Genomic DNA, 26,917 nt, shown 5'->3' with positions numbered 1-26,917 from the left:
GTGTATGTACTGAGTTTTAATTTTCTGTTAGCCACCCAGAGTTGCTGTTGTGAGATGAGTAGCCATATAAACAGAGGTGGTATTCAGCAGGTTTTGACCAGTTCTGGAGAACCAGTAGCAGAAATTTTGAGTAGTTTGGAGAACCGGCAAATACCACCTCTGACTGGCCCCACCCCCATCTATTCTCTGCCTCCTGAGTCCCAGCTGATCAACTGGGTCTTTTTTTGTTGCCCTGCATAGGAGAATGGAACTGGAAAGCAGGTTAGTGGGTTGAGGAGGGAATGGAGATTTTGCAGTATCCTTCCCCTGGAGTGGGGTGGGAATGGAGATTTTACGGTATCCTTCCCCTGCCACGCCCACCAAGCCATACCACACCCACCAAGCCATACCCACAGAACCAGTAGTAAAAAAAAATTGAATCCCACTGTAACACAGGACAAGATTTATTTAAAAAGTTTGCGTTTTAAATTTCTTTTCGTCACCGAATCTTTATTGCAACATCTTCTCTGGCAAAATTCAAGCCCATAAGATGGAATTTAACCAAAAGTTTATTATTGTCTTCCATACGATGTTATAGCTACTATGCTCTATTTTTACATTATGGCATCAGTGCAGAAATATATGGAATGTGGATTTGGTCCCTTCTTACGTCTGATAGCATTCATTTTGCCATTCTCTCTCTTTCTGTGTCAATTTTTTTTAAAAAACTGGAATATTTTTTGCTTTTAAAGCAACTTGTTTGTTTCATAGAAATAAATTTTTTTCTCTTCCTTTACTTCTGAAGCCAACCTGCTTTTATTCCAGTCCTCCAGAGAGAGAGAGAGATGTGACAATTATATTCACTGTCAGATCATTTCTGGCTTTTCTTTCAAAAAGATTGTAGGAAGCTGCCTTGTACTACTGCTCAAATAACTGCTACGTGTTGTTCAATACAAGCCAGGAGATGTTTAGACATTTCAAAGCATTTATTCAAAGCAGAAATTAATCCAAGGAACTTCTACAACAGTTCCCTACCACTGCAACACTATGCAGTTAGATGGATTGATAGATAAATTTGTTCCAGATCCTGAGCATTTACTTCCACACCTTTATTCATTTATTCACAGGTGTGCCTGTGGAGACTGCTTGATGATTGTCCCTCCTCCAGGTGAAGTGCTATGAAAAGAGATTCAAAGGCAAACATTTCCTGTAGGAGCTCCCATCCTGTGCAATGCCTTTCAACCAGATCTAAGTTCTACACCCTCAGTCCAAGTACAGGTAGTTCTCAGTTAACACGGCAGCTAGGACTGGAATTAGCACTGCTAAGCAACACAATTATAAAGCACCGCATCCCATAACTCTGCAGCTTAGCACTGCTGGAATTGCCTTCATCCTGCAAGGACCTGACAAGACCCCCAACTTCCTGCCAGCTTCCCTACTGACTTTACTTTCACAGTGGAAATTGTAATCAGGTGATCGAGGGGACAGTGAAACAACTGGCATTCTAAAGATTGATTGTAACTACTATTTGTTCAGCACCATCATAAGTCTGAAAGTGATTGCCGAGCAAGTGATTATTAACCTGTATTCAAGAACCTTTTAAAAACACGCATTTAGAGCCTGGGAGTAAGAATGGGAGATATTCTTGAATTCAGATGACTGACTGCTGAATTTCTCTCACAGCATGACTGAAGGTTCTTTAATAGCTGGGTGGGAGAATCTGTCTTTAAGGACAACAGTTGTTTCCCAGAAACATTGATGGTGGAGGCTTTTTCAGAATTTACAGGAATTAATAGCGAAAAACCCAAACTATTTAGCGGTATTTCCAATTTCTAACTTTTTCTACTTTTCTCCTCAGGCTATTTACTAGCCACTATCTACTCCATTGCATAGTCACCAAGTTCCTCCTTGATATTCCTTCCTCCTCCTCCTTCTCTTCCTCCTCCTCCTCCTTCTTCTTCAGTGTTTCACTAGGAGAGAAGGCTAGGAAGGGAATTGGCTGGGCTACTAAAAGTCTGCTTAAAGCTTCTCATCCTAGGATTTTGGAACTTTCTTAGCTATGCCTCTATATTGACATTCCAGGGTTGGTGGATCTGGATCTTCTTCCTGGTCTTCCAGTCTGGGGCCCCTCTGAGAACCTAAGGCATTGTTCTACAGGCAGTTACCTCCTTTTGTCCCCATCGGTCTTTGGTTTTGGGTGAACTATATTCTGTGGCTCAATCTTCACTTCTCTTCTTCTAGAGAAGTCTCCAATGCACATCTTCATACTCAAGGGTGGGATTCAAATTTTTTAACAACCGGTTCTGTGGGCGTGGCTTAGTTGGTGGGCTTGATGTTCATGTGACTGGGTGAACACGGCTTCATGGTCATATTACTGGCTGGGCGTAGCCAATTCAACATCACTCACATCAAGGCACGCATCTCCTTGCCTGGCCTCTCATGACTGAGGATGCTGCAACAGTCATAAGTGTGAAAAACAGTCATAAGTCACCATTGTAACTTTGAAAGGTCACTCCACACAAGCAAAGTACCAGCAAAGGAGTTAAAAAAACTCCAGAGAAGTTCCTGAGACAGGAAGTCTAGTCCTGCCAAGAATGTAATGAGGGTTAATGGAGAGGCAGTTTCTGTAAGCAACACCAGAATGTTTCCTTCCTGCCTTCCTGACAGGATTAGGCCAGTAATTTCTTCTAACAACCGGTTCTCCAAACTGCTTAGAATGTTAACAACCGGTTCTAGCGAATAGGTGCGAACTGGTAGAATCCCACCCCTGTTCATACTCTTCTCTCTCTGGGACCAGTAAATGGTAACTATCCCATCCAATGGTCAGATGTCTCTCTCCAGACACCAATTTTCCATGCAGTCTCTTTAAAAGCTCTCTATCTCTTTTGATACCTTAGGCAACATAGATGTAGGAGATGACCAAGCTGAGCTTGAGGGAGGGGTCAAATGCATCATCAATCTCCCTTCAGGCCCACAAGAGATCTAAGTCCAGTTCACTTTGACTCTTATCATCTGCCAATTTGCTTTGACCATTAGTAATTTAGATTCTTGTAGAGAGCATTAGCATATAATAAACCTATATTCATCTGAACTGCCTGGACTTCTGCTTTCCTGCACTTGGTTCAAACATAGCAATGTGTTATTCCCCCCATATACTGTTAGACCTGCCAGCATTTAAACCTCTAAATAGAAATACTTGTTTCCATTGTTGAGAAAAGTATAATTTTATCACAAATCAGATGTATTCCAGTAATGCATAGCCAGAACTGACAATTGTGTGCCAAAATCTCTTCAGCTCAACTTTTCCCTCCTTTAACTGCCTCCTATCATTAACTCTCCCTCCCCCGTGACCAATCAGGTTCAAGCAAGATGTTTTTAGAATGGACACTTCAAATTTTAGGTTGGTATGCAGCTGTCTTTTTCAGGGTGACCTGAAAGAAGCATCTTGGGGAGATACAGAAATTACTTTCACTTTCCCCCAAGCATTTCCCCCTCCCATCCACCTTTCCCTGAGTTCATGGCAGACCGTCACCACTTGGCAGCAAAGCACACAACTAGCACAAGGTGGTAGCAGCTGTCCTCCTCTCTCCGCATCCCCCTCTCTCCCACAATATTGTCTCCAGAAACTCCCCCTCCTCAGGCTCAAGATCTCCAAACCTATATAGTTGGTTGGCCAATGAGAATATTGCCTCCATCTGCTCCACAAGAGTCATGGCTAGCAGCCAGGGCAGCTCATCTTCCATAAAAGCAGTGGAGGTTGCACCTCAAGACCATACCTGAGCTGCTGACATACACCAACACAACAGCCAGCCTGGCAATAAAATGCATACACCATAAGATATCATGAGATGTTATGAGTTCTAACATTATGATTATGTTAAATTTAAGTTGATTGTATTAATAATTAATACTGGCTTCGCAATCTTGTTGCTCATTTGGCTCATTTGAATTGTTTTAATGTAAAAATCCATCTCTGTAGTTGCTAGGAATCGACAATGACTTGATGGTACACAATCTTCAAGCAATGTTTCTGGCACATTTCTTCAAGTTGCACCACCTAACCAACACAGAAACATTTGTAATAAAATAAAAATATTCAGAAAGTTCAGGTCTTCTTTGAAAAAACCAGTCCGTGTGGGAGGAAAAATAATTGAATTGCATCCTTTTTAAAAAAATTACGTTTTCTCAGAGAATATATTTTGTCTTTTGAGCACCTTTGTGTTCTTGGTTTGCTTGGTTACATTCTCATTTAATGGGACCGATAATTTTCCTTCAGTCTCTTCCACAACTGAGCTCCAACCTTCAAATGAGCTAGAATACAAATCAGTATAATACCCAACATTCAAGCCAACAGCTCTGCTGCTTGGGGATGATGGGGACTGGAGCTTAGCACCCTATTGAGGAGAGCTGTTCTGCATTTCTGGTATTGGCTTTCTGCCTCTCCTGGAAAGTGTAATGATAAATAGCTGAAGGTGCTTACTTTTGACATTGCCATGATTAATATTCAGTCGCTCCATCAGACCAGGATGACTCAAACACAAAATCTGCTGCTGCTTCAATAATATTCAATGTCTCTTCAATGAAAGGAATGTTCCACATTTGCTTTGCTTTGGGTTCTTTTTTGGGGGAATATTAATGAGGTTAGCATCCCCATTACTCTAATCTGAAGAACTGAATGGCACTAGATTCTCCGGAGTCTTTGAACTTGAAATTGCTCAGTTATTGTTTCCAAAAGGTTCCCCAGAGATGCTGAGACATAGCGTATGTCAGTATTTTGAAAGGTTGCCGCATAACACTTGGCCTTTACCAGTGCTAACACAGTTTTGATCCTTGACATTTTCTTATCTGTGTCTAACTCACACACAAACTCTTGCCTGACTTAAATACTCCATCTTACCATTTAGTTGGTCAGTGGGCTGGGGATCCAACTTTCTACAAAAGCAAGAAAGCTTTCCAACTGTGGTGTCTCTAAGAGCTGAGCTAGTAGTCCCATAACTGTCTGCTGGGCTTCAATGCACCTTATCTAGCTTTCTTCTCCCAGCAGAACTTAAGCATGGGGGATTTTCAATGCTATATGGGCATTGCACATTCACATCTGGCCCTGGCTCCATCTCTAATCCCCCATAGGTAACTTTAGATGATTTTGAATTGGAAATGTGCAAAGAAGCATGGAGCTTGTTGAGGTAATTCTCCATTAGGAGAATGAGCGCATACAGGGAAACATAGTGAGAGTAGTGAAGAATAACACACACACAGCACACAGATACACTGTACAGCAAATGTAGGTTTTTACTTCCAATAAATGTTTAAACAAAGTCCAAACAAGCAGTCCAAGTCACTCACAGGTAAAGCAGTCAGTGTTCAGTTCAGGGATAATCCAAATATCAAAGTCCAGTATCAAAAAACAGTTCAGTAACAGACTTACATCAACGATCAGTAACAGTCATTAGGAGGAACGGCAACACTCTCCAACAGAAGGAACAGATACTCACTGAGACTAAACAACCCAGGTTTCTGGCTCCATCTTATGGCCATTTGCAGAATCACACCCAATTACAGTTTTAGCATTCTCTTAAAGGCATAGTATTAAAATGTCTATCCTAGTTTATATATTTCCAACCCAAATAACTGTTAGGTGACTTACATTGCTAACAGAGCTGGAATAAAAAAAAAACTTCCCAGTATCTGAGGAAGAGAAATATTCCATAATTTATCCAGTAGTTCAAATTGGTCAGTGATGGGTGGTAGACAAATTGATTCCTACGCCAACAGTTTGGAAGGGAACTCTTTAATTACTTTTTTTAAATGACTGACAATGGAAATCATAGTAACAGAATGCTGTTCTAAACAAGAGGAAAAATTAAGATAAAGATAACATTTCACTTTTGAATTTAATGTTAAACTCTATGAGAATTTAATTCTGGTCAATCCAAATGTAAGACAAGAATGAGTGTTCTCCTGTTTATTTCTTTTTTCAAATCATTAAAAAATACTTTGATTACCTTGGAATCCACAGAACTGGGGAAAATAGTGAGTTTATTTCTTCCAAATAAACAGGATGCCAGTCACTTGCATTATTTCTCTGTTAAGTAAAAAAGGTAGATGGATACTGGAATGGATGAAAGCTAAAGATTTTGAAAAGAAAACTATTTGTTTGAGGGAGTCTGTGCTGTAGATCTTCCCCTTCGGGTTACAGATCTTGCAATATTGATCTTGCAATACACAATAGCACGGGCGGCGGGGGGGACTACTAGTTTCTGCATAAGCCCAAAATGTATCAATAGTTGAATGAGATATGAAAGCTTCCTAGTCACGAAATGCTGTTGTACTTCCTGGACATTTGACTGCAAAGGTCTTCATTATGTTGTCAGCATTCCAACTAACCAACTCTAAACCAATAAACTCCAAAACAAACAATACCTCAAAGTTCCATTTTATTAGAGTTGTCATATTGGCACATCTGGGAAAATCCAAATCTGAGAATTCCAGGTTTTCCCTTCCCAAAAGAAATTCAAAGATCCATCCCTTGCACCCATCAGTCTATCACATGGTCCAATCAAATTGCAACTGAAGACATCCTTCCAGATACTCCCCTCCAGGTCCAGGGCAACATGCCCTTGACTCTCTGAGAAAGAATGTTGTTATCTCTAATCTTCTACCTCACTATGAAATCCCCCCTCCCAAATTCCCAGGCACTAAATGTGGCAGCCTTGAAGCTTCTAAGAGAAAATGGCTTCCAAGGCTGACAGATGTGCTGTCAGGCAGCCTCAAAGGACATCAAGTAAGGGTGAGCTTACTGAAACCTTTTCCTTTCTTTGAGATTCATAACCTTCTTAACTGACAAGAAAAATCCTGTTCCACCTTTCAAGGACAGGGCAGTGAAGCACTAAAGCCCTCAAACTAAAGATTCTGAATTTGCATGTCAAGTGTGAAAAACCCTATAGCTCCTATCAGTGCCTGGACTACCAAGCAATCACCCTTATCAGTGAGAGGTTCACGGTATGGTGTCTTAGCACTTGCTCTACTTGGCTTGTTTGAGTGATTTAGTCTCTGCTCCAGTAGAAATGCCACAAGAAAAGCCTCTTTGCTGGCTGTTTGTATTTTACATCCTAAGAGGTGGAGATAAGGACAAACTGGGATCATTTGCTGATAGAGCTCATCAAGATTGGAAGATGACTTGGAGATGCCCTTTGGATCTTACCCAATAGGCAACACGACAGCCATTTCTGAAAACAGGTGCAGTTGTTTTAAGGAGCTAAGTTATTAAAGTTATTGCAACTGATAAAGTTGCTGCTCTTTCTTTTTCTTTCAGACTTGAGCAGAAGTTTGAAGAAAGATAGGTTGCTTTAACAGGGAAAACAGGGAAAAGACTTGGTTTTTTCTCCCCAAATTATTTTTGAACTCTGCATAGGCTTATTGATTCCCTGAAGGAGACACAGTAATGAGAGGCAAGGATTCTGTTTCTTGTATTTATTTGGACCAAGATAGGTATCAGAGATGGGAATCATATTGGCATGATGATGATCATCATTATTATGTTGCTTTGCATGTACACTAAGAGCTTCCACATTGGAGACAAATTCCTTGTGTCACATTTGACCAAATAAAGTATTCAATTCAACCAGACCTTTGGAACAGGGCTGTGTTTGTAATGGCATATTGATTTGATATCATCTGAACTGTGTTGGGTTCTCTACTGTGGAGACAACTATGGTTATAGTAGCAACAAGCTTGATTTGCAATCCTAAAAATTATAGTTGTAGGACACATGCTATGAGAACTTTCATTATCTGATGTATCCCTTAAGGCTCCACGTGAAATGTGGCCATCTATTCCATTACTATCGCTTCCTTTATCTTTGTTCTCTTTTTAACACTTTATTCCCTCTCTCCAAACCTGTTCTGGGAGGAGGGAGGGAGGGAGGGAAGGAAGGAAGGAAGGAAGGAAGGAAGGAAGGAAGGAAGGAAGGAGAGGGAGGAAGGAAGGAAGGAAGGAAAGGGAGGGAGGGAGGAAGGAAGGAAAGGAAGGAAGGAAGGAAGGAAGGAAGGAAGGAAGGAAGGAAGGAAGGAAGGAAGGAAGGAAAAGGGAAGGAGTGGGGAAAGGGAAGGAGGCAGGCAGGAAGGAAGGAAAAGGGAAGGAGGGAGGAAAAGGGAAGGAGGGAGGAAAAGGGAAGGAGGGAGAGAAGCAGGGGTGCGATTCTACCAGTTCGGACCGGTTCTATACAATTCAGAAAACCGACAAATCTTGCCTCTGGCTGGCCCTGCCCCTTTCCTCCCACCCCACCCCACCCATTCAGTCCTTATCATGCATGCACAACATCGTGCGCATGCCTGACATCACTGACTGGGTTCTTCCCTGCCCAGTCACTCCTTACGGTATTTCTTTTTTTTCTCTTCCCGACTATCAGCTGTCCTTATGATCAGCTGTGCTTGGATTCCCCGCCTGTCTTACTGCTTCACCCAGGAGGGTTCCCTGAGGCCCAGAAAGCCCCCAAAACCGGGGGGGGGGGTCCTACCCCCCCAAAAGCCATGCCCACCCAGTCACATGACTATGCCCACCTAGACACACCCACAGAATCAGTTGTTAAAAAATTTGAATCCCACCCCTGGAGAGAAGGAAGGAAGGAAGGAAGGAAGGAAGGAAGGAAGGAAGGAAGGAAGGAAGGAAGGAAGGAAGGAAGGAAGGAAGGAAGGAAGCAACTATTATTGAACTTGAACAGGTGACTTTGGAAAAGACTTTTAAATTGGATGTTGACTGCAAATTTCTGAGTTTCAGGCTGGACAAAATGGTATAATACAAAATATCAGTTTATTAATCAGTGCTGTCCAGGAAATTTTATTTCATTTTTTCCTACTGACTCATTTCTTTTTTAATTTTTTTAATTAAATTATTTCAAAGAAAAAGATAAATTTGGACCTTGATGTCGTAGACTGTTGTTTTGCTAGTTCAGTGGGAAGCTGACTGAGAAACATGTGTGTCTGATTTATCCTTCATTTATCCTCCCTAGTTTCCTCCACTTCCATTAAATGCAAAAAAGTAGATTAGGTTCTTGAATCTTGAGTCTAAATTCCCATCATTAAATCCTGTCATAGGTGCATAACAAAGCATAGACTACACTCAAATAACTTTAAATTAAGATCTTAGCCAAGGTCATGGCTGGAGGAGGTAATTTAGTTCTGAATTACCTTTCCGTATATAGCATTTGTTTTACATATGCTTTACTTACACAAAGCCATAATACAAGCAGAGCACTTTCTATATTCTGAGAACTACAGTAGTAACACATTGAAATATCTCTGGGTGGTTGGAGGCATCCTATTTGACAGAATATTTAATGAATCACTGGACCTAGGAGATAAAGTAATAGGGTTAAACCATGTGGCAGTGAAATGGAGTGCTGCTGTGGAAATTCAGGAAACCAAAATTCGATAGCTCAGGGACCAATGCAACATATGTTACTGAGCAATGGGAAAATTCATAAAGGAGCAATAGAGGAAAAACGAAGAACCATGTTTTGCAGAATTACATTAGCCTCAGATGGAGATTTCATTCCATCACCTCTGCAATAACCAATTCTTAACTAGACTGGAACCTGTTGCTACTTCTTTCTCTCTCCCTCCCTCCCTCTCTCCTCCCCACTCTTCCTCCCCTTCTCATTCTCTCTCCCTCTCTCCCCCTCTTTTCCCTCTCTCCCTCTCATTTTCTCATTCACTCTCTCTTCCTCCCTCTCCCTTTCCCTCCCCCTCTCCCTCTCATTCTCTCTCTTTCTCTCCCCTCCTCCTTCCCTCCCTCCCTCCCTCTCTTTCTCTCTCCAGTCTATATGGGGATTATGGTTACTAATGTCCAGCGTACTTTTATGAAGAAAAACTAATCCACTTGTTCTTGTTATACGGCTATACATGGACAGTCCACTGTTTCAACCGTACGGTATTAATAGGGCAAGCAGAAAATAATTCAACCAAATTCTTATAAACAGTGTAAGATCACGCATGCCTCTAATTTCACTGGCCTGGCTGAATTTCAGGAAGACCTACAGCACAGGTCTTTAATGCCTTGCAGTATATTTTTTAAAAATCTGTGTTGCAATTCAGATTTTAGCGTGAGTCATGATTTCTCTTAATTATGCTAGGTATACTGGGTCACTGCACTTTCATGGAAATTGCCTTTAGAGAGACCCTTCATTCATAGCATTCATCATTTAATATGTTCTCATTCTAAGATTTTTTTTTAATAAAATATGAGTAATCTCACATATGAAATCACATGTGCTCTTTATTATTGTTACGGAACCAAATACATTAGCATGACATGCTTTGGACCCCTTGCAACTAAATCACATCCAATTAGAAACTTGATTTAATTAATACCTGAACATTCCCAGCTAATGCGCAAGAGGGTGGGTCTCAAGCTTGAAGAGATTGTAGGAAGTAAGCACCCATTCCTCTCCTAGGAAAATGAGATATTTTAGGATATACAAAAAAGGCAAAATATTTCCCTTAAAAGGGAAGTACAAACTCAGAGAGAGGCAGAAACGCAGCCCTCTCCTACCTTTGTCAATGGGCCATTAAGGCCTGGGCCAGTTTATTCTTCATAACAAAAGGTAGGATTAGCCCAGAGGTAGGTATTCAGCAGGTTCTGACCAGTTCTGGAGAGAACTGGTAGCAGAAATTTTGAGTAGTTCGGAGAACTGGCAAATACCACCTCTGACTGGCCCCGCCCCCATCTATTCTCTGCTTCCTGAGTCCCATCTGATCAGCTGGGTCTTTTTTGGTTGCCCTGCACAGGAGAACGGAGCTGGAAAGCAGGTTAGTGGGATGGGGAGGGAATGGGATTTGCAGTAACCTTCCCCCTGGAATGGGGTGGGAATAGAGATTTTACTGTATCCTTCCCCTGCCATGCCCACCAAGCCACACCCACAGAACCGGTAGCAAGAAAATTTGAATCCCACCCCTGGATTAGCCCTCTATGCATCTCACCACATCGCACCTGGGAAGATTACATCAGCCAGCACTCAAACAAGCCTGGGACACAGACAAAGCCTACAAAGTTAGCTAAGACAGACTGCCCTCTTTGAGACTGACAGCCAATGGGATACATTTCTTACACGGGAACAGGAAACACTAAGGTAGGGCCCAACAGAGGCATTTCTCAGCATTTCGGCCCTTGTTCTTTCTTCACTTGAAGCATGTGATCGCCCTTTTCACCCAGGATCTCCAAGGCATGTGGTCCCGTCCACCATTAAACCTCTTTTCCAAGCAACTTCCATGATTCCAGTGTCTTTTTCCCCACTTGGAACTGAACCCAGAAGGATATTTCTTCCAGCAAGACCCATTCTCTGATTTCAATTGCCCCTTGCAAATCAAGATGCTTTTGGCCTCTCATGTGCATGCAAGATCACAATCAGTAAACTCACCTACTATCTGTACCAGACACTTTCAGGTGTTCCCTTTGCCACACAATGCACAATGTTCTCTTAGTATCCAGTGTTGATTAGTGATTAGCCAACTAGTGAAACTAGGCACAGCTCCCACCACTACCTCCACAGGAAATCCCATACAGATAGTCCTCAATTTATTATCACAATTGAGCAACGTTATTTGTGTTGTTAAGAGAGAGATTTGTTAATTGAGTTTTGCCCGCATTTTATGATCTTTCTTGCCACAGTTGTTAAGTAAATCTAGCTTCCCCATTGACTTTGCTCATCAAAAGATTGCAAAAGCTGATCAAATGACATTGGGAACCAGCAACAGTCATAACTATGAGCATCTGAATTTTGATCACATGATCATGGGGATGCTACAAGGGTCATAATTGTGAACAATTGTCATACATCACTTTTTCCAGTGTTGTTGTAACTTGTATTGCAGGTTACTTCTGCTGACTGTCGGCTGCCTACAATTTGGCAGATCGAATCCCACCAGGCTCAAGGTTAACTCAGCCTTCCCTCCTTCCGAGGTGGGTAAAATGAGGATCCAAAATCATCAGGGACAGTATGCTGACTCTGTTAACTGCTTAGAGAGGACTGTAAAGCACTTTAAAGCGGTATATAAGTCTAAGTGCTATTCAGAGGTGGTATTCAGCAGGTTCTGACCAGTTCTGGAGAACCGGTAGTGGAAATTTTGAATACTGGCAAATACCACCTCTGACTGGAGATTTTACAGTATCCTTCCCCTGCCATGCCCACCAAGCCACACCCAAAGAACCGGTAGTAAAAAAAAAATTGAATCCCACCACTGGTGCTATTGCTAGTGTTATTGAACGGTTACTAAATGAACTTTTGTAGATTGAGGATGATCCGTATCAAAGGTCTACTGTGAACTCATATTGGTGGTTTCCAGCTTGTGTTGTTTTGGATAGTTAAAGCTTTACACTATACATTACTGTTAATTGCTTTACAGGGATGGAAGGCAAGGCCTCTGTCTTGGATTAAGCTCTAAGGCTTCGTAAACAAAAGAACTGGCCTGGCAGACCTCCAAGGCTCTAAATTGCTCTTCCCAATCAGTTTTGCTTCACTCTTTAAAGCCACTTTATCAAGCAGCAATATATTCTACGTGACAGTTGCTTAGCTACCAGAACTCTTGTTTCGACAACTCTACAATGTTTAAATCCCACCAAGGGTCAAAATCTATTGAGTGATCCTTCGATCATTTTAAACCTGTCCATTGGTATATAAGTAAAGGTTCCCCTCACACATACATGCTAGTCGTTTCTGGCTCTAGGGAGCGATGCTCATCTCCCTTACAAAGCCGAAGAGTCAGCACTGTCCAAAGACATCTTCGTGGTAATGTGGCTGGCATGACTGAATGCCGAAGGTGCACAGAGCGCTGTTACCTTCCCACCAAAGTGGTCCCTATTTTTCTACTTGCATTTTTATGTGCTTTCGAACTGCTAGGTTGGCAGAAGCTGGGACAAGTAATGGTAACTCACTCCATTACATGGCACTAGGGATTCGAACCACCGAACTGCTGACCTTTCTGATCGACAAGCTCAGCATCTTAGCCACTGAGCCACCGTGTCCCTTGTCCATTGGTATACATCTTCATTATTCTAACAGGTCAATCAAGAAGATTGGAGAACAGCATGTTACAATAACAGCTCTGTATATTTCAGTCCAAGAATCAAGATATCTGTCTGTATAGGCAAGATCATCACTGTCATTGTCTTGTCCAATACAATAAAGACAACAAAATACAGGTAGTCCTCAACTTACAACAGTTTGCTTAGTGACTGTTCAAAGCTATAATGACACAGAAAAAAGTGACTTATGACCATTGGCAAGTGACTCATATTTAGGAGGGTTGCAGTGTCCCAGGATAATGTGATTACCTTTTGACAATCAAAGTCAATGGGGAAACCAGGTTCATTTGACAAACGTGTTACTAACTTAACAGCTGCAGTGATTCTCTTAACAACAGCAGCACGAAAGGTGGTAAAGTGGGGTAAAACTCACTTAACTTTCTTACTTTATAGCAGAATGTTTGAGCGCACTTGTGGGTTGTAAGTCAAGGACTACCTATAACAAAACTAATAGCTCTTAAAGAAACAACAAAAACCAATCAGAACAATAAGGAAGTTATTGGATTTCGTGCTACTGCTTGAAATAAAACAGTTTCTTTCCATGGGGAAAAAATGAAACAGTGCTTTGGTTTCATTTGAATGGGTTTAGCCTCTCAAAACTTCAATGAGCCTTCATATTGTTTGTTTTTCATTGGAAGGAAAAAATGAGACCAGAACAGCCAGCCTGGAGGTATCGTATCAGCAACTCTGTATGTGAGACGCGAATGCAATGAAGCAAAGTTAGAAGATTATTTTAATAACGTGCCTGCTGACATTACGCCTGATGGCCTGTGTATATTTGTGGTTGATATTCTATCTGTAGTAGCATTGGTGTGTGTGTGTGTGTGTGTGTGTGTGTGTGTGTTTAATGGAAAGTCTGCATGGATAAGAGACTTATGACAAATCAATGCCCACTATGCTAGCTTTCTGGCTTTATATGAATTGGCATTAATTGCCTTGCCCATCCTTCGCTATTATTAAAGCTGTATGCAAAGCTAAGATGCCCTAAATATATGCAAGTAGTTTCCTGACTAGGATATAATTTTAGCCAAGCAACTTACGAAATATAGTTAAATTAGCCAATTTCTGGCCTTGATAAGAAGGCTTGTTCAGACTTGAAGCCTACAGACTCTTAAGTGGGCGATGAGTTACAGCAGCACCTGGCTACATATCACCGTATTCTGCTAAACAAGTAATTCCCTCAATACTGTGTCCAACTATTTACTAAGTCTGCATTACTATCACTATTAATCTTCTTATCGCTCTTATCACCCATCCCCTCCCACTTGTGACTGTATGACTGTAACTTTGTCGCTTATATCCTTATGATTTATATTGACTGTTTCCTAGTATGATTTGATTGCCTATTTGTACCCTATGACTATTATTAAGTGTTGTACCTGATGATTCTTGACAAATGTATCTTTTCTTTTTATGTACACTGAGACCAAGACAAATTCCTTGTGTGTCTAATCACACTTGACCAATAAAGCATTGATTCATTCATTCATTTTAAATTCCATTCTTCTGCTTACCAGTCTCATGGAAATGGGAATTTTTCAAGGCTTCCTTGTGCAGTAACGTACAGTGTCACAGATTCTCCATCTCTGTGATAAACACTGTATATCAGCCAATCAGACAATGATAAGGTTTGCATACTATGCTAAGCCAAAATATTCTTTTCTGTACCTAGTTATACGCTCTTAAACCATTCATTACAGTTTGTAGAATCCCAGAATCATAGAGTTGGAAGGGATGCTGGAGATCTTCTTGTCTAACCCTCTGCCCAAGGCAAATGAATGTCCAACCTTTTCTTGAAAACCTTCAGCAATGAAACATCCACAGCTTCAAGAGGCAAGCTGTCCCACTGAGTAATGTTCTTACTATCAGGAAATGCCTCCTGATTTCCCGTTTGAACCTCCCTCTGATCAGCTTCCACCCATTGGTTCTTGTCCTGCCTTCAGGTTCTTTGTAGAATAAATCAGTGTCCTTTTCCCTATGTCAGAAAGACTGCTGTGAATTCATCCATCTGCATCTTACGCAACACAGTATGGAACTTGTTAATTAAGCAATAGCTCTACCACTTAGCCTTATATGCTACTTCATAGTGCTTTATAGCCCCCTATAAGCGGTTTACAGAGTCAGCATATGGCCCTCAACAACCTAGGTCCTCATTTTACCAACTTGGGAAGGATGGAAGGGTGAGTCAACCTTGAGTCGGTCAGGCGAACTATGGTTTATTACATTGTTTTACTACAGTTATTTCTAAGACTTTAGATTAAGGATGTTATATAGGCCAGCAGTTGCCAACTGGTGGGTTGCGGCCCACTGATGATCTATGAGAAAATTTTGGTGGTCCACAGAGAAATGTCACCCCCAGGGGCACCCCCCCAAAGCAATTAATCCAAGCTGCACAAGAACACAAGGCTGCGCCGCCCACATGGCCCTCCCTCCCCACTCACTCACTCCTTACCTGGCAAACTTGCTTGCTAAGTTGCTGTTTTTCCTTTTTCCGACCATCAGTTGTTCTGCTGTGACAGGAGATTTAGATTAGCTAGGAAGCAGGAAATCATTGTATTTGTTGCTTTCTAGCTAATCTTTAGATCTTTGACTCTGCTTTTAAGCAGAGACGGACCTTCCTTAGAACTGAAGCAATGCCGACTCAGCGAGCCGATGGCAGAAACACAGATCTCTAAGTGATCTGCCTGCCTGCTTTGTCTGATTGTGGGTAAAAGTTGCTCATTTTTTATTAAAAAAATTCAATCTTTACATACATGGTGTGTTGTGAGTTAATTTTATGAGTTTGCTTGCAAGCAAATTTTATGTGACAGACTCAGCTAGCCAATGGCAGAAAGATAGATCTCTGAATGAATCTGTGATTCTGTGAGCAACTCAATCTGCCTGCCTGCTTTGCCTGATTTTAGGTAAAAGTTGCTCTTTTTCATAAAAAAATATATCAATATTTATATCAATATTTATAATATTTACATACAAGCCATGCCCAGCCAGTCACATGACCACTAAGCCATACCCACAAATTAGGCCACGCCCACAGAACCAGTTGTTAAGAAATTTGAATCCCACCCCTGCCTCTGTGTGTGTGTGTGTGTGTGTGTGTGTGTGTGAGAGAGAGAGAGAGAGAGAGAGAGAAGGAGGGAGGGAGGGGGAGAGAGAGAGGCTAGATAAGATCTCTCTCTCTCTCTCTCTCCCTCTCTCCCTCTCTCTCTCTCTCTCTCCCCAACGTCAGCAAGCCACTGTCAGTCAAAATTCATATTAATGGTCCCCGGGATTTAAAATTATGAATTTGGTGGTCCCTGAGGTCCAAAAGATTGGTGACCCCTGATATAGGCAAAAGCATTCCATCTTTAGGTAATGTCTTTGTCTTAGGACTCTAGTTCCACTTGAATTAAATTGACTAACCAGTTCAAAGTATAGGGATCATAGGAGGGCTCTGAAACCTTTGTGCTGGCTAACCACTTGCCAGACATAACTCAAGTAGTTCATGTTGTTTTTTTAAAAACCCAGATGGCCTGAATATGTAAGATAATCTCTCTCCCATTGTGAACTTGATGATGGAGTTCAGTAGGAGGGGCATTTAGAAGCCAGACGCTTGGCTATTTAGTATATGACAGTGATGGCTAATCTTTTCAGCAGAAAGTGCCCAAAGCACGTGCACATGCACCCCCAAAATGCAAAGCGCACATGCACCCTGCACATACCCTCTGTGCATGCCCCTATTCATGTGCATGTGTGCATGGGAACCTGTGCATGCGTCCTGCCCCCATGCATGCATGTGTGACCCCTGCGCGACCCTTATGCAAGCGCCCCACCCCCCGCACATGCGCGACAGAGACCTGAAGACAAGCTGGCTGGTGAGAGGCGCGTGTGCATGCACTGCGGAGCCAAGTTGGAATGACAGCTTGTGTGCCCAGAGCGAGGGCTCTGTGTGCCATCTCTGGCACAGGTGCCATAGGCTTGCCATCACGGGTATATGGAAAAGGATCTTCTCCTGAGTGGCTTTCAAGACATGAAATGCTTTGCCCAGAAAGCCATGCTTGGCTACCATTCTCCAATAATTACAAAAGTGGCAAAAGAAGAAGAAAAAAGAACCTTCATCCCCCTCCAATCTGCCTAGCTTTTAACTGCTAAATGATTTGAAGTACACTTAGTTTAATTCTGATTTACCTTGCATTGATTTTACTGTTACGTTTTATGTTCTTTAATTGCTATGTTTTATGTTCTTTAATTGTTATAGGTCACCTTGATGGCTTCATGAGCTGAAAGGCAGAGGACACTTTAATGAAATTTAATTCATTTCAAACAATTAGCAGAAGCCTTTCTTAGGCCTTCGTTTCTTTCAAATAATTAGTAGGTGCCTTTCTTATTACTTTTTTTCTGCCCTACTCCATAAATAATATATTAATTCTTGAACTAATTCTGAGCTTTTATATAACATTATACAATTCATAATGACTTCAAGAATTGAAAATCTACATGTATCAGATCCTCCCAACCAATCATTTTAGAAATGAGCTTTGTTGCCCGAAATGTTTATGTTTTTGCTAATATTTCATAATATATCGGACAAGAACACCGAGGTCTTATGAAATTCTGTCTGTTTTTTTTGTTTTTTGTTAATGGTATTCTTATTTTTGAGCCCTGGGTTCATGGTTTGGGGAGATGGGTTTCACAGGTAGCAAAGCACCTTAAAGTGCTTCATTACCAAATCAGTTAAGACTGTGGTTTCTCCATATTTGTTATAGAAATTAAGAAAGGGAAGGTAAAACGTAGGTGTCTGTCTCAAACCTGCCAGTAATTGTTTGTCAATTGTGGGGTATACAATGCAGGTAGTCCTCAACTTATAACCATTCATTTAGTATCCATTCAAAGTTGCATAAGTGATTTATATCTGGTTCACACATTTATGACTGTTGCTGCATCCCTATGTCACGTGATCGAAATTCAGGCACTTGGCAACTGGCATGTATTTGTAATGGTTGCACTGACTCGGAGGTCACCTTTTACAATCTTCCCAATTGCTTTGTGCTTAAGCAAAATGGTTCGGCTGAGATCTGTATATCCATGACTGATTGGGGTAGATTGTAGGGGTGACACCGAAATATATTTTTACCATATTTTATCTATATCTTAAATTATTGTATTTTATTCCATTTTCATCTTAGATTGAATTTTATTCCAATTTCATTTTAAATCATTATTTTATTCCAATTTCATTTTAAATTGTATTTTATCCAATTCCATTTTAAATTGCTTTTATCAAATTTCAATAATAATTTGTTTCTGGAACTCTGCACTTTGATATGGCCCAAGGGCAAACAAACAAACAAATAAATAAATGGCTTTGTGACAAGCAAAGTCAATGAGAGAGGCCAAAGTCGCTTAATAACCACATGAGTCACTTAACATTTGCAATGATTCGCTTAGCAACCATGGGAAAAAAGATCATAAATGGGATGTGACTCACTTAACAACTGCCTTGCTTAGCCACAGAAAGGTTGGCCTCCTTTTGTGGCTATAAGTAGAGGACTACCTGCGTTAAGGCAGGTTACCTTTGGGGGATTTGGGGTTTCATGCATGACAACTGATATTCTGATATCACTCTTCTGCCAAATTAGGAGATCCTTGAGACTGGTACCAATAAAAGAACCCAGAGGTGGTCCAGAGGAGATACAGTGTCTTGGCCATTGAATTGTACTGAGGAGTACGTTGAGCTGTATTGAGGAGTACACTGAAAATTCACTTCCTTTTATCTTAATAACAGTGATGTTCCTGCATTGTACTTCTGCTGTGGTACTCAAAAGGGTGAGCTGGGGGAAGAGCACATCCATTTTTTTCCTTCTAGTGAGAAAAGATGAACTGTGCCCCCCCTAATTCCATCTGCATTAGAGAAACAGAGTTCTGGCAGGTGGCACCATGCTTGTGAGTCAACACACAGCATCATTGCATGAGGCTTTGTTATGGGCTTACGCTGCCTGACTAGGGAGAAAGCTATCTGTAAAGATCTTAAGGCTGCCCGCTCGTATTTCTGCTCTCCAGAAGAACAGCCAGTTACCTAATTCAAATTAATGCAATATTAATGCATTTATGGACAATGGAAACTACTCAAGACAAATACAGTCTCTATTAGAACAATTGCCCACTTAAAGAAATGGTGTATTTTTATCATATCTGTGGTAATTAATGATTTCCTGCATTAAGGCCGCCTTCCTCTGCCCATTTACCTGCAAGTATCTCCACTTATTGTATTTATTTACTTAACTATATGGCTACTCATAGTAATTGCGTGAGTCTATCAATACATAAAAACATATCAACAATCCAAAAATAAAAACAGTAACTTGTCTCTATCCAAAAAAGGACAATAATTGAGTACACGTAAGCAATGGGGTATGAGAGATACGATGCAATCTTAATGCAACTGTTAAATCTACATAGATTTGCACATATATAAGGGCATATTTTTAAAATGGGGAGGACGTACCATTTACATGCGATATATTTACATTTTACATCTTATAAAACTTGTAAGTATTGTAGCAGCTGTCACATCAGAAAAGGTGGGTTTTTCAAAAAGCTGAAGCAGTAAACAAAACCAAGGAAGGAAAGAAAGGAAAGAAAGAGGGGCAGCTTGGTCTAGTGGTTAAGGTGCTGGCCTAGAAACCAGGAGACTGGGAGTTCTAGTCCCATTTTAGGCATGAAATCCAGCCACTCTCTCTCTCTCAGCCCAACTCACCTCACAGGGCTGTGGTTGTGGGGAAAATAGGAGGAACATTATGTATGTTCGCTGCCTTGAGTTACTTACAAATAATAAAGGTGGAATAAAAATCTAATCAATAAACAGCATGCATAAAAAGAATGCTCTAAAATAGTGACTTTCTTCCTCCACCGTAATATTTTCTGTATCTGAAAGCTTAATAGGAAGAAGCTAGAAAGTACCTACCAAAATCAGGCCCAAACCAATCTAAAATTGCACCCAATTCTAAATTTCATTCAAGAGAAGGTTTTTAGGGAAGTCCTCTATTAATCAGATGGGGATTTCATATTTCAAGATTGTCTGGGGTGAGCAGACTTTTTTTTTTTTACTAGTTCATGTGTTTTAGAAACAATTTTAATTTATGAGATGTAGATATTGAGGCAAGAGCCTCAATATCTACAGGTGTAGCGGTTAAGGCATTAGGCTGCAAACCAGGAAATCTAGTCCTGTCTTAGGAACAAAGCCAGGTGGGTGACCTTCAGCTAGTTGTCTTCTCTCAGCAGTTAGGAAGGAAGCAAAGGCCTAATCCCCAGTTAGGAAGGAAGCAAAGGTTTTTCACTTCTGAAAAACTTGCCAAGAAAACTGCAGCGACTTGTCCAGACAGTCTCTGAGAATTGAGGACACAGTTGAACAGAAGGAATTTTTAAAAAGATACACGAGCAATCTGCCTTCCTTCACTTGCATAATGGCAACTCTGGTAGATTATTATTTAATAAAAGAAAACAGTTCACTATTGGATCAGTTTGTTTTATTATTAAGATTCCTAGCGCATTTTAGGTTCCAGGTTAATTTTCTGGTCAGTGAAGAATATTAGGCAAGACTTCCAAATCTTTCCAAAAAACAGACCCCTTGAAGTCTGTGTGACTTTAAGTGATTGTACTTTAAGAATGAGAATCTGTTTGTTCACCTATGAGGCCAATTTGCATATAATGCTAAGCCATATATAATTAATAATTGTGAATTATTATATTAAGACTTAGTATTATGTAAGAACCTGATCACTGTGGCTTATTCAACAAAGCCTGAATAAACAAATCCTGGCTTAGTATTATGTACTATTATGTGCTAAGACAGCAATACTTATGAAGTTCACAGTTCCTCATACAACTTTCCTGTCAAAGGAAAGGTACAACCATTCTTCTCAAAGAACTGGTCTAAATTCCACAAAAACCTTGCATCGTTTCAAAAAATAAATGTAAAAAACAACAGTACATATGGTAATAAGGACCAAGCAATATTATTAATTGCATTTGGTAAAAACACATGTGTACTAAGAAGGCAAACCCTTGATATAACAATTATGACTGAACAGGTCAAAGGTTCTGTGATGATTCATGTACAACTCTTGTTCATATCTTCTATATGCAGAACAACAGAGAAAAGATATCCTGTTTTGCATCACAAAATGCCTTAGGCATCCTATCTATATTAAAACAGGAGCCCCCAATTCCTGGGCCATGACCCACTACTGGACCATGGCCTATTCACAACTGGGACACGCAAGTGGTGGTCAGGGGCACACGCACACACAGCTCAACTTGCACGGGTGGCAGGATGGTGCACATGCACACATGCACGTAACTCAACTTGCATAAGTCAAGCTGCATGTATATACACATGTGCGCTGGCCTGCCACTCATGCAAGTTGAGCTGTGCACATCTCCCCACCCCTCCTGCTGGCTCTCCAAGCTGTATTAAAATGAGTATAAGTGACTATTGTTCTCCTCAAGGAATGTTGAAAGCTGTATTTCTCTCTTATAGACCAGCATTCTAACAGAAATCTTAGTATCTTCACCATTTTAAAGACTCCATTTTTCCTCATGTACAAAGAATGAGTAGCTGAGATATGAGATATGTCCTCCGCTTCTATTGCAATAGGTGCTCCTAATTATCCTCCATAAAGTGGAATCTTCTTAAGCCTCTGAGAAACAGAAATTTTGTACCCAGTTTCTTCCAATCCAACACTAATCACAACTTTGGGGCCCCTTTTCATATTTACATTTTACTCAGTTTACTAAAACTTGATATTGTCCAACTATACAGATGACAGAAAATTTAAATGCAAATGGTCATGCTTAATATTCTGCCAGGTTGCAATGGCGAACATATATAATATTCATACATATTCAGTGTGGTCTGGGAATACGCAAATATGGATGTTGTTAGTTATGCAATATCCAATTCAGAACAGGACAGAATAACAGAGTTGGAAGGGGAACTTGGAGGTTTTCTAGTCCAACCACCTGCTTAGGCAGGAAACCCTGTATCATTTCAAATAATAGTTGTCCAATCTCTTCCTTTCTCTTATTTACACTGAAGGATTATGGAACTTGGCTAAAGATAGAGCATCCTTCTTTCATCTTTCCTTTCCAAAAAATTATTTTTCTGGCAAGGAAAAAGAAGGGACAACCTACTATTAAATAGAACCATTAAAGGCATCCTTGGACAAGGAGAGGAGAGGAAAGATGGAGAAAATTTAGGATGAGAATTTCCTCCAATGAAAACAAATTCTCCATACATTCCCTGAAGAAATGTTGCAAAGTCTCTTTGCAATGTTTCTTCTGGAATCAAAGTTGAGCCATTAATTAACTAGCTGGTTCAACTTCTCCCCCATAGCATCCTAGTCACATGAGGCCAACTTTTGGTTGGTGGCAGCTTGAATAGGACATGGTCATAATACTGCCTTTGAGATATAAGATGGAAATGATAGGAACGTGGCAATGTTTTCCTTCTTCTACCTATTGTTAAAGGATTCAGAGCTGGAAGGCACTTATGTATTGTTATTTTGTTAAGATGAATGCAGGATTTCTGTGTGAATATTTTAACATTTTTGGAATTATTAATAATAGTTGTTATGCCTTTTATTAATAGAAGCTCAACAGAAGTAAAGAGACAACTGCCATCCATCTGAGAATATCTCAGTATTTGGGCAAGTACTTACCTTTCTGTGATTGTTTCTCTAAGACCACTGGTGACCCCCTTGACCACTGTGCTAGCCTTTGGAGTCAAGACCACCTGAGATATAAAAAAAGAGCCCTTCTTCCTTCGTTCAGTGATTGATGCCTGGAGAAACTGGATCAATTTTTCTGGATCTGTTGTGTTTGCCCATGGAGCTGGCATCATCTGTCCTGGCCATAGAAATGGGACCTCTAAAGCCACTGGACTGTGATAAAACACCAACACTTGATAATCCTTCTCCCACAGGTACTGGAGACAGACTTCATGGGCAAAGATGGCTGGGCACATTTTACTCCCAAATGTGTCTTTGAGCATTTGAACCAGTTTTTCGTGGTGGCATTTCTGCATCCCGTAGAAATGGTTGAAGTCCAACAAGACCACTTCTTTATGATGGTCAGTGAGAAAGGCACTGATCTCCTCCAGGCCCTCATTGACTTTGGCACTGAATAAACCATGAGCGAAGTAGAGTTCATTATCAGGGTCTCTAGGCTTTGTGGAGATCCGAAGGTCGAAATACCGTATCCCTGCTCCAAGCTGGCTTGTAAAATTCATTGTCTGTGTTGCAAGCCATTTCCTCATCAGCTTTTTAGCCACAGTTCCAAACACAGAGACAAAATTCTGGACTGTTTCTGGTTGCTCAGGTCCCACTGGAGAAGCCTCATCAATATAGAAGCTAAATGAATCATGAGACCCTAAAGATAATACAAAAGAATAATTTGAAACAAAATCAGCAAGATTCGAAGTGATATCATGTCCTCATCAAGATCGCCTAACTATTCCATGAAAATATGCTGAAATTCAAATAACAGTACAATTTACTTAACTAATTCATATTCAGGTAGATTGGTGGGAAAGTCTGTAATTCATACAGTTAATAAAAGAAATAAAAACAGCATTTGTGGTTAAAAGAAGATAAATATGAATATTTTAAAAGACAGTTGTAATATACATAACAATATTTTCTTTGATTATATCAGACATGAATGGATGTTTAATATACATATAAGATACTAGTTGGAGAGTGTAATGTACTAATTTAAGTTGCTAAATTCTGAGCTGACAGATCTGGATTCAAAATTCCTCTCAGCTATGACACTCAGTAGGTCATATCGAGCCAGTCTCTGTCTCTCTCCCTCTCCCCCTCTCTCTATCTCCCTCCCTCCCTCCCTCCCTCCCTCTCACTGTCTCCCCCACCTCTTTCTCTCTCACACCCTCTCACTGTGTCTCTTTCACTCTCCAGGATGTTGTGAAAATAAGATTGGAAAAAATGTTAATACTTCTATACCATCTTGAACTCTTAGACATGCATGCAATGAGGTAAGGAATAAACAAACCATTAAAGCAGATTACTTGGTACCGTATGAAAAAATTGCAGAACAAAGAATGATATTAACAGAGAAGATTGACTACATGGAAAAAAAATGCCTGAATTGATTTCTTAGCTACTATTTCATGTTCTCAAACCATATCTGTGCAGAAACTCTCCTGGGTTCTGGCACAGAATATGACTTAGCACTGACAGTTGTTTGGTTTTCATCCATAAATCCTAAGCGAGATTGACTAGCTCTTGTTTGATCCATTAGTTATACAGGAAATATATGGGACTGATATCCCTAGGAAAATAAATGATACACCAAAGTGCATAACCCCATCACGCATTTAAAAGGAATTAGTTCTAAATGTCTGAGAAAACAAGTAGTTGTTCACTATAACATCTGAGCAACAGATGGCTTTACTGAGATCCTAGATTAGTGCTGCAGGTGAACAGAAGGAATATTCTGCTGCTACCTCAGTCTCACAGAATGAGATCTATGAATAATATTGGTACTATCCTGCAATTTATTATCTATTCTTTCACTCTGTTGTTCAGGATGAAGTAAGTGCCTGATGAATCTATCAATCTGGACCACGCACAACATCTTAAGAGTACACAAAGACTATAAAGTTGGAGAGGGGCATTAACCAACAAGTATGCTGGCTGGAAATGTTTAGAATTAGAGCTCAACACATTTAAATGTTAGCAGCTTGGTGAAGGTAACCTTAAAACTATCATATATGAAAACATACGCCCACATTGCATTGGCAGTAGATATTATATACTAGCACATCATCTGAATATGGAAAAAATAAAAAACCTCAATATCTTGGCAAAATTAGATCCTCTCCTGTTTTTGAAGGAGAGTATGCCAAAGAATGAGGGAAATGTAGAATTATATACCTACTCTGAAAAGAGTAAAAAGCATTCTCTTGCTCATATTGAAAGTTCAGCCCCACTTCTCTTTCCTTTGAACATCATCATGATCATGGTTCCTTTTTCTTCTTTTCCTCCTCTTTGGTAATACAAAAGAGCATCTGTTTGCTAGTACACCAAACCAAAGGAAATAGAACAGGGGTGTCAAACTCAAGATCCACAGGCTAGATCCAGCTTACGGGGTGCTTGGATCTGGCCTGCAGGGCTGTCCTGGAAACAGGGAAGGACTGGCCTACAGTGCCTCTGCCAGCAAAAATGGAGCTCGCGGGACCACGCATGCCCCCACCAGACACACACACACGCTCCATTTTCACTGGCAGAGAGCTAGCAAAACAAACTAAAAACAAAACAAAAGGAGAAATGTTTCCCCTTTTGCATTTGAGCATGCAAGAAGGGACAGGAAAGGAGAAAGGGAAAGAGGAAAGACAAAGAAAAATAAGGAAAGATGGGAAGAGAGCACAGAAGGAAAAATAAAGAAACAGGGAAAGGAAGAAGATAGGAGAATGAAGAGGGAAGGAAAAGGAAGGAAGGAAGGGAGGAAGGAAGGAAGGAAGGAAGGAAGGAAGGAAGGAAGGAAGGAAGGAAGGAAGGAAGGAAGGAAGGAAGGAAGGAAGGAAGGAAGGAGACTATAATGAGAGTGAGGGGGGTCTGAGGAAAGTCCTGCCTTAGCATTTGGCCCCCAGAGGTGCCCCCAACATGAGTGACTTCAAGCTGGCCACGCCCACCCTGGCCACATCCACCCCAGCCCCCTAAGGTCAAACACAACCTTGATGCAGCTCTCAATGAAATCAAGTTTGACCCCCCGGAAATAGAAGAATGAGCAATTTGGGTGGACTTAAAGAACAGGGAGGGCATACTCTCTTTTAACTCCAGCATTTTTCTTGTGGGAGTGGGGGCAGAGAGGGGAAGCAAGAGGGATCACTGGAACATCATTTCAAGCCTTGCACTGAGCCTGGCTGTGTGAATCTTCTTCCACAATGATCCTGAGCTCTTGGGAATTAGTTTTGATTAATTTATCAGAGATCTCGAAGACAAAATCTAGAATGGGATACCAGGCTACTAAAGATCTAACTCCAGGGGAAAATACATGTGGATTACTGGCAGCAAATGAAATTTTGGTTCTCATTTCTTCCAAGCCCAAAAAACAAAAACCAAGATAAATATTTTCATTATGCCAGATTCTGTTTCAATTTTAATATCTCTCATCACTGTGCTCATGGCTCTATGCTTCATTTACTTCTATGCCGGGGAAGCTTCCATCCTTACTACCAATGTAAATGTCCCGAGAGCTGAGGATAAATCAAGAATAGACATGGTATTTCTGCCAATAAAAAAGATTATGTCTTTTCCTCCTAAGGATTTCATGAAGACTAGAGATGTTAATCTCATGACACATTCTAGGTTGAAGGGCGCATCATCTAAATTAGTTAGCCACTGAGCAGATAAAAAACAAGACAAGCAGCATTCCTGATCAGTGGGGGCAGGGTCAGTGGGACCAGGACCCCCATATCTAGCTTAGCTTCCTATAGTTTCTTGGGGAAAGGCATTTTCCTTCCTTCTGCTTAGATGTCCAGGTGGTGAGAGTCAGCATTCCAGCATGTGCCCAGCCCACACTTGTGGAATGCATTATTAGGTGCTTTTGTGAAGCCCAGATTGTCATTCCTTTCTCTTTCTACGTACACTTCCTGCCACATCACACTGAAGGCTGAGCATGGAGGGATTCATTCTTTACAGAGTGCCCAGGTGGATGTGAAAGATGCTAAATCGACTCCTCTACTCGTTGCAGAATACCTTATGCCACCAGACTTGAAATTCTAGACTTAGAAAACCTAGAACTATGCCGCCTTCAGTCCAATCTGAGTATAGTATATAAAATTATACACTGCAATGTCCTACCT

The 26,917-nt window shown here is 40.8% G+C and overlaps 1 protein-coding gene across 1 annotated transcript in view; it reads right to left on the bottom strand.

Annotated features, from left to right (window-relative positions):
• PLCXD3 (phosphatidylinositol specific phospholipase C X domain containing 3) overlaps window positions 1-26,917 on the bottom strand; it is a 90,091-nt gene that overhangs the window by 5,612 nt on the left and 57,562 nt on the right. The window contains exon 2 of the mRNA XM_026714275.2: window positions 22,752-23,460. Coding sequence (XP_026570060.1) covers window positions 22,752-23,460 — 709 coding nt within the window. The remainder of the gene's footprint in view (window positions 1-22,751; window positions 23,461-26,917) is intronic.

This window comes from Pseudonaja textilis, chromosome 2 (assembly GCF_049901715.1).
Source record: "Pseudonaja textilis isolate UNSWEBS1 chromosome 2, rPseTex1.2, whole genome shotgun sequence".
Lineage (NCBI taxonomy): Eukaryota > Metazoa > Chordata > Lepidosauria > Squamata > Elapidae > Pseudonaja > Pseudonaja textilis.
Note: the sequence above shows the minus strand (reverse complement) of the source record. Positions and strands in the feature narration are given on the sequence as shown.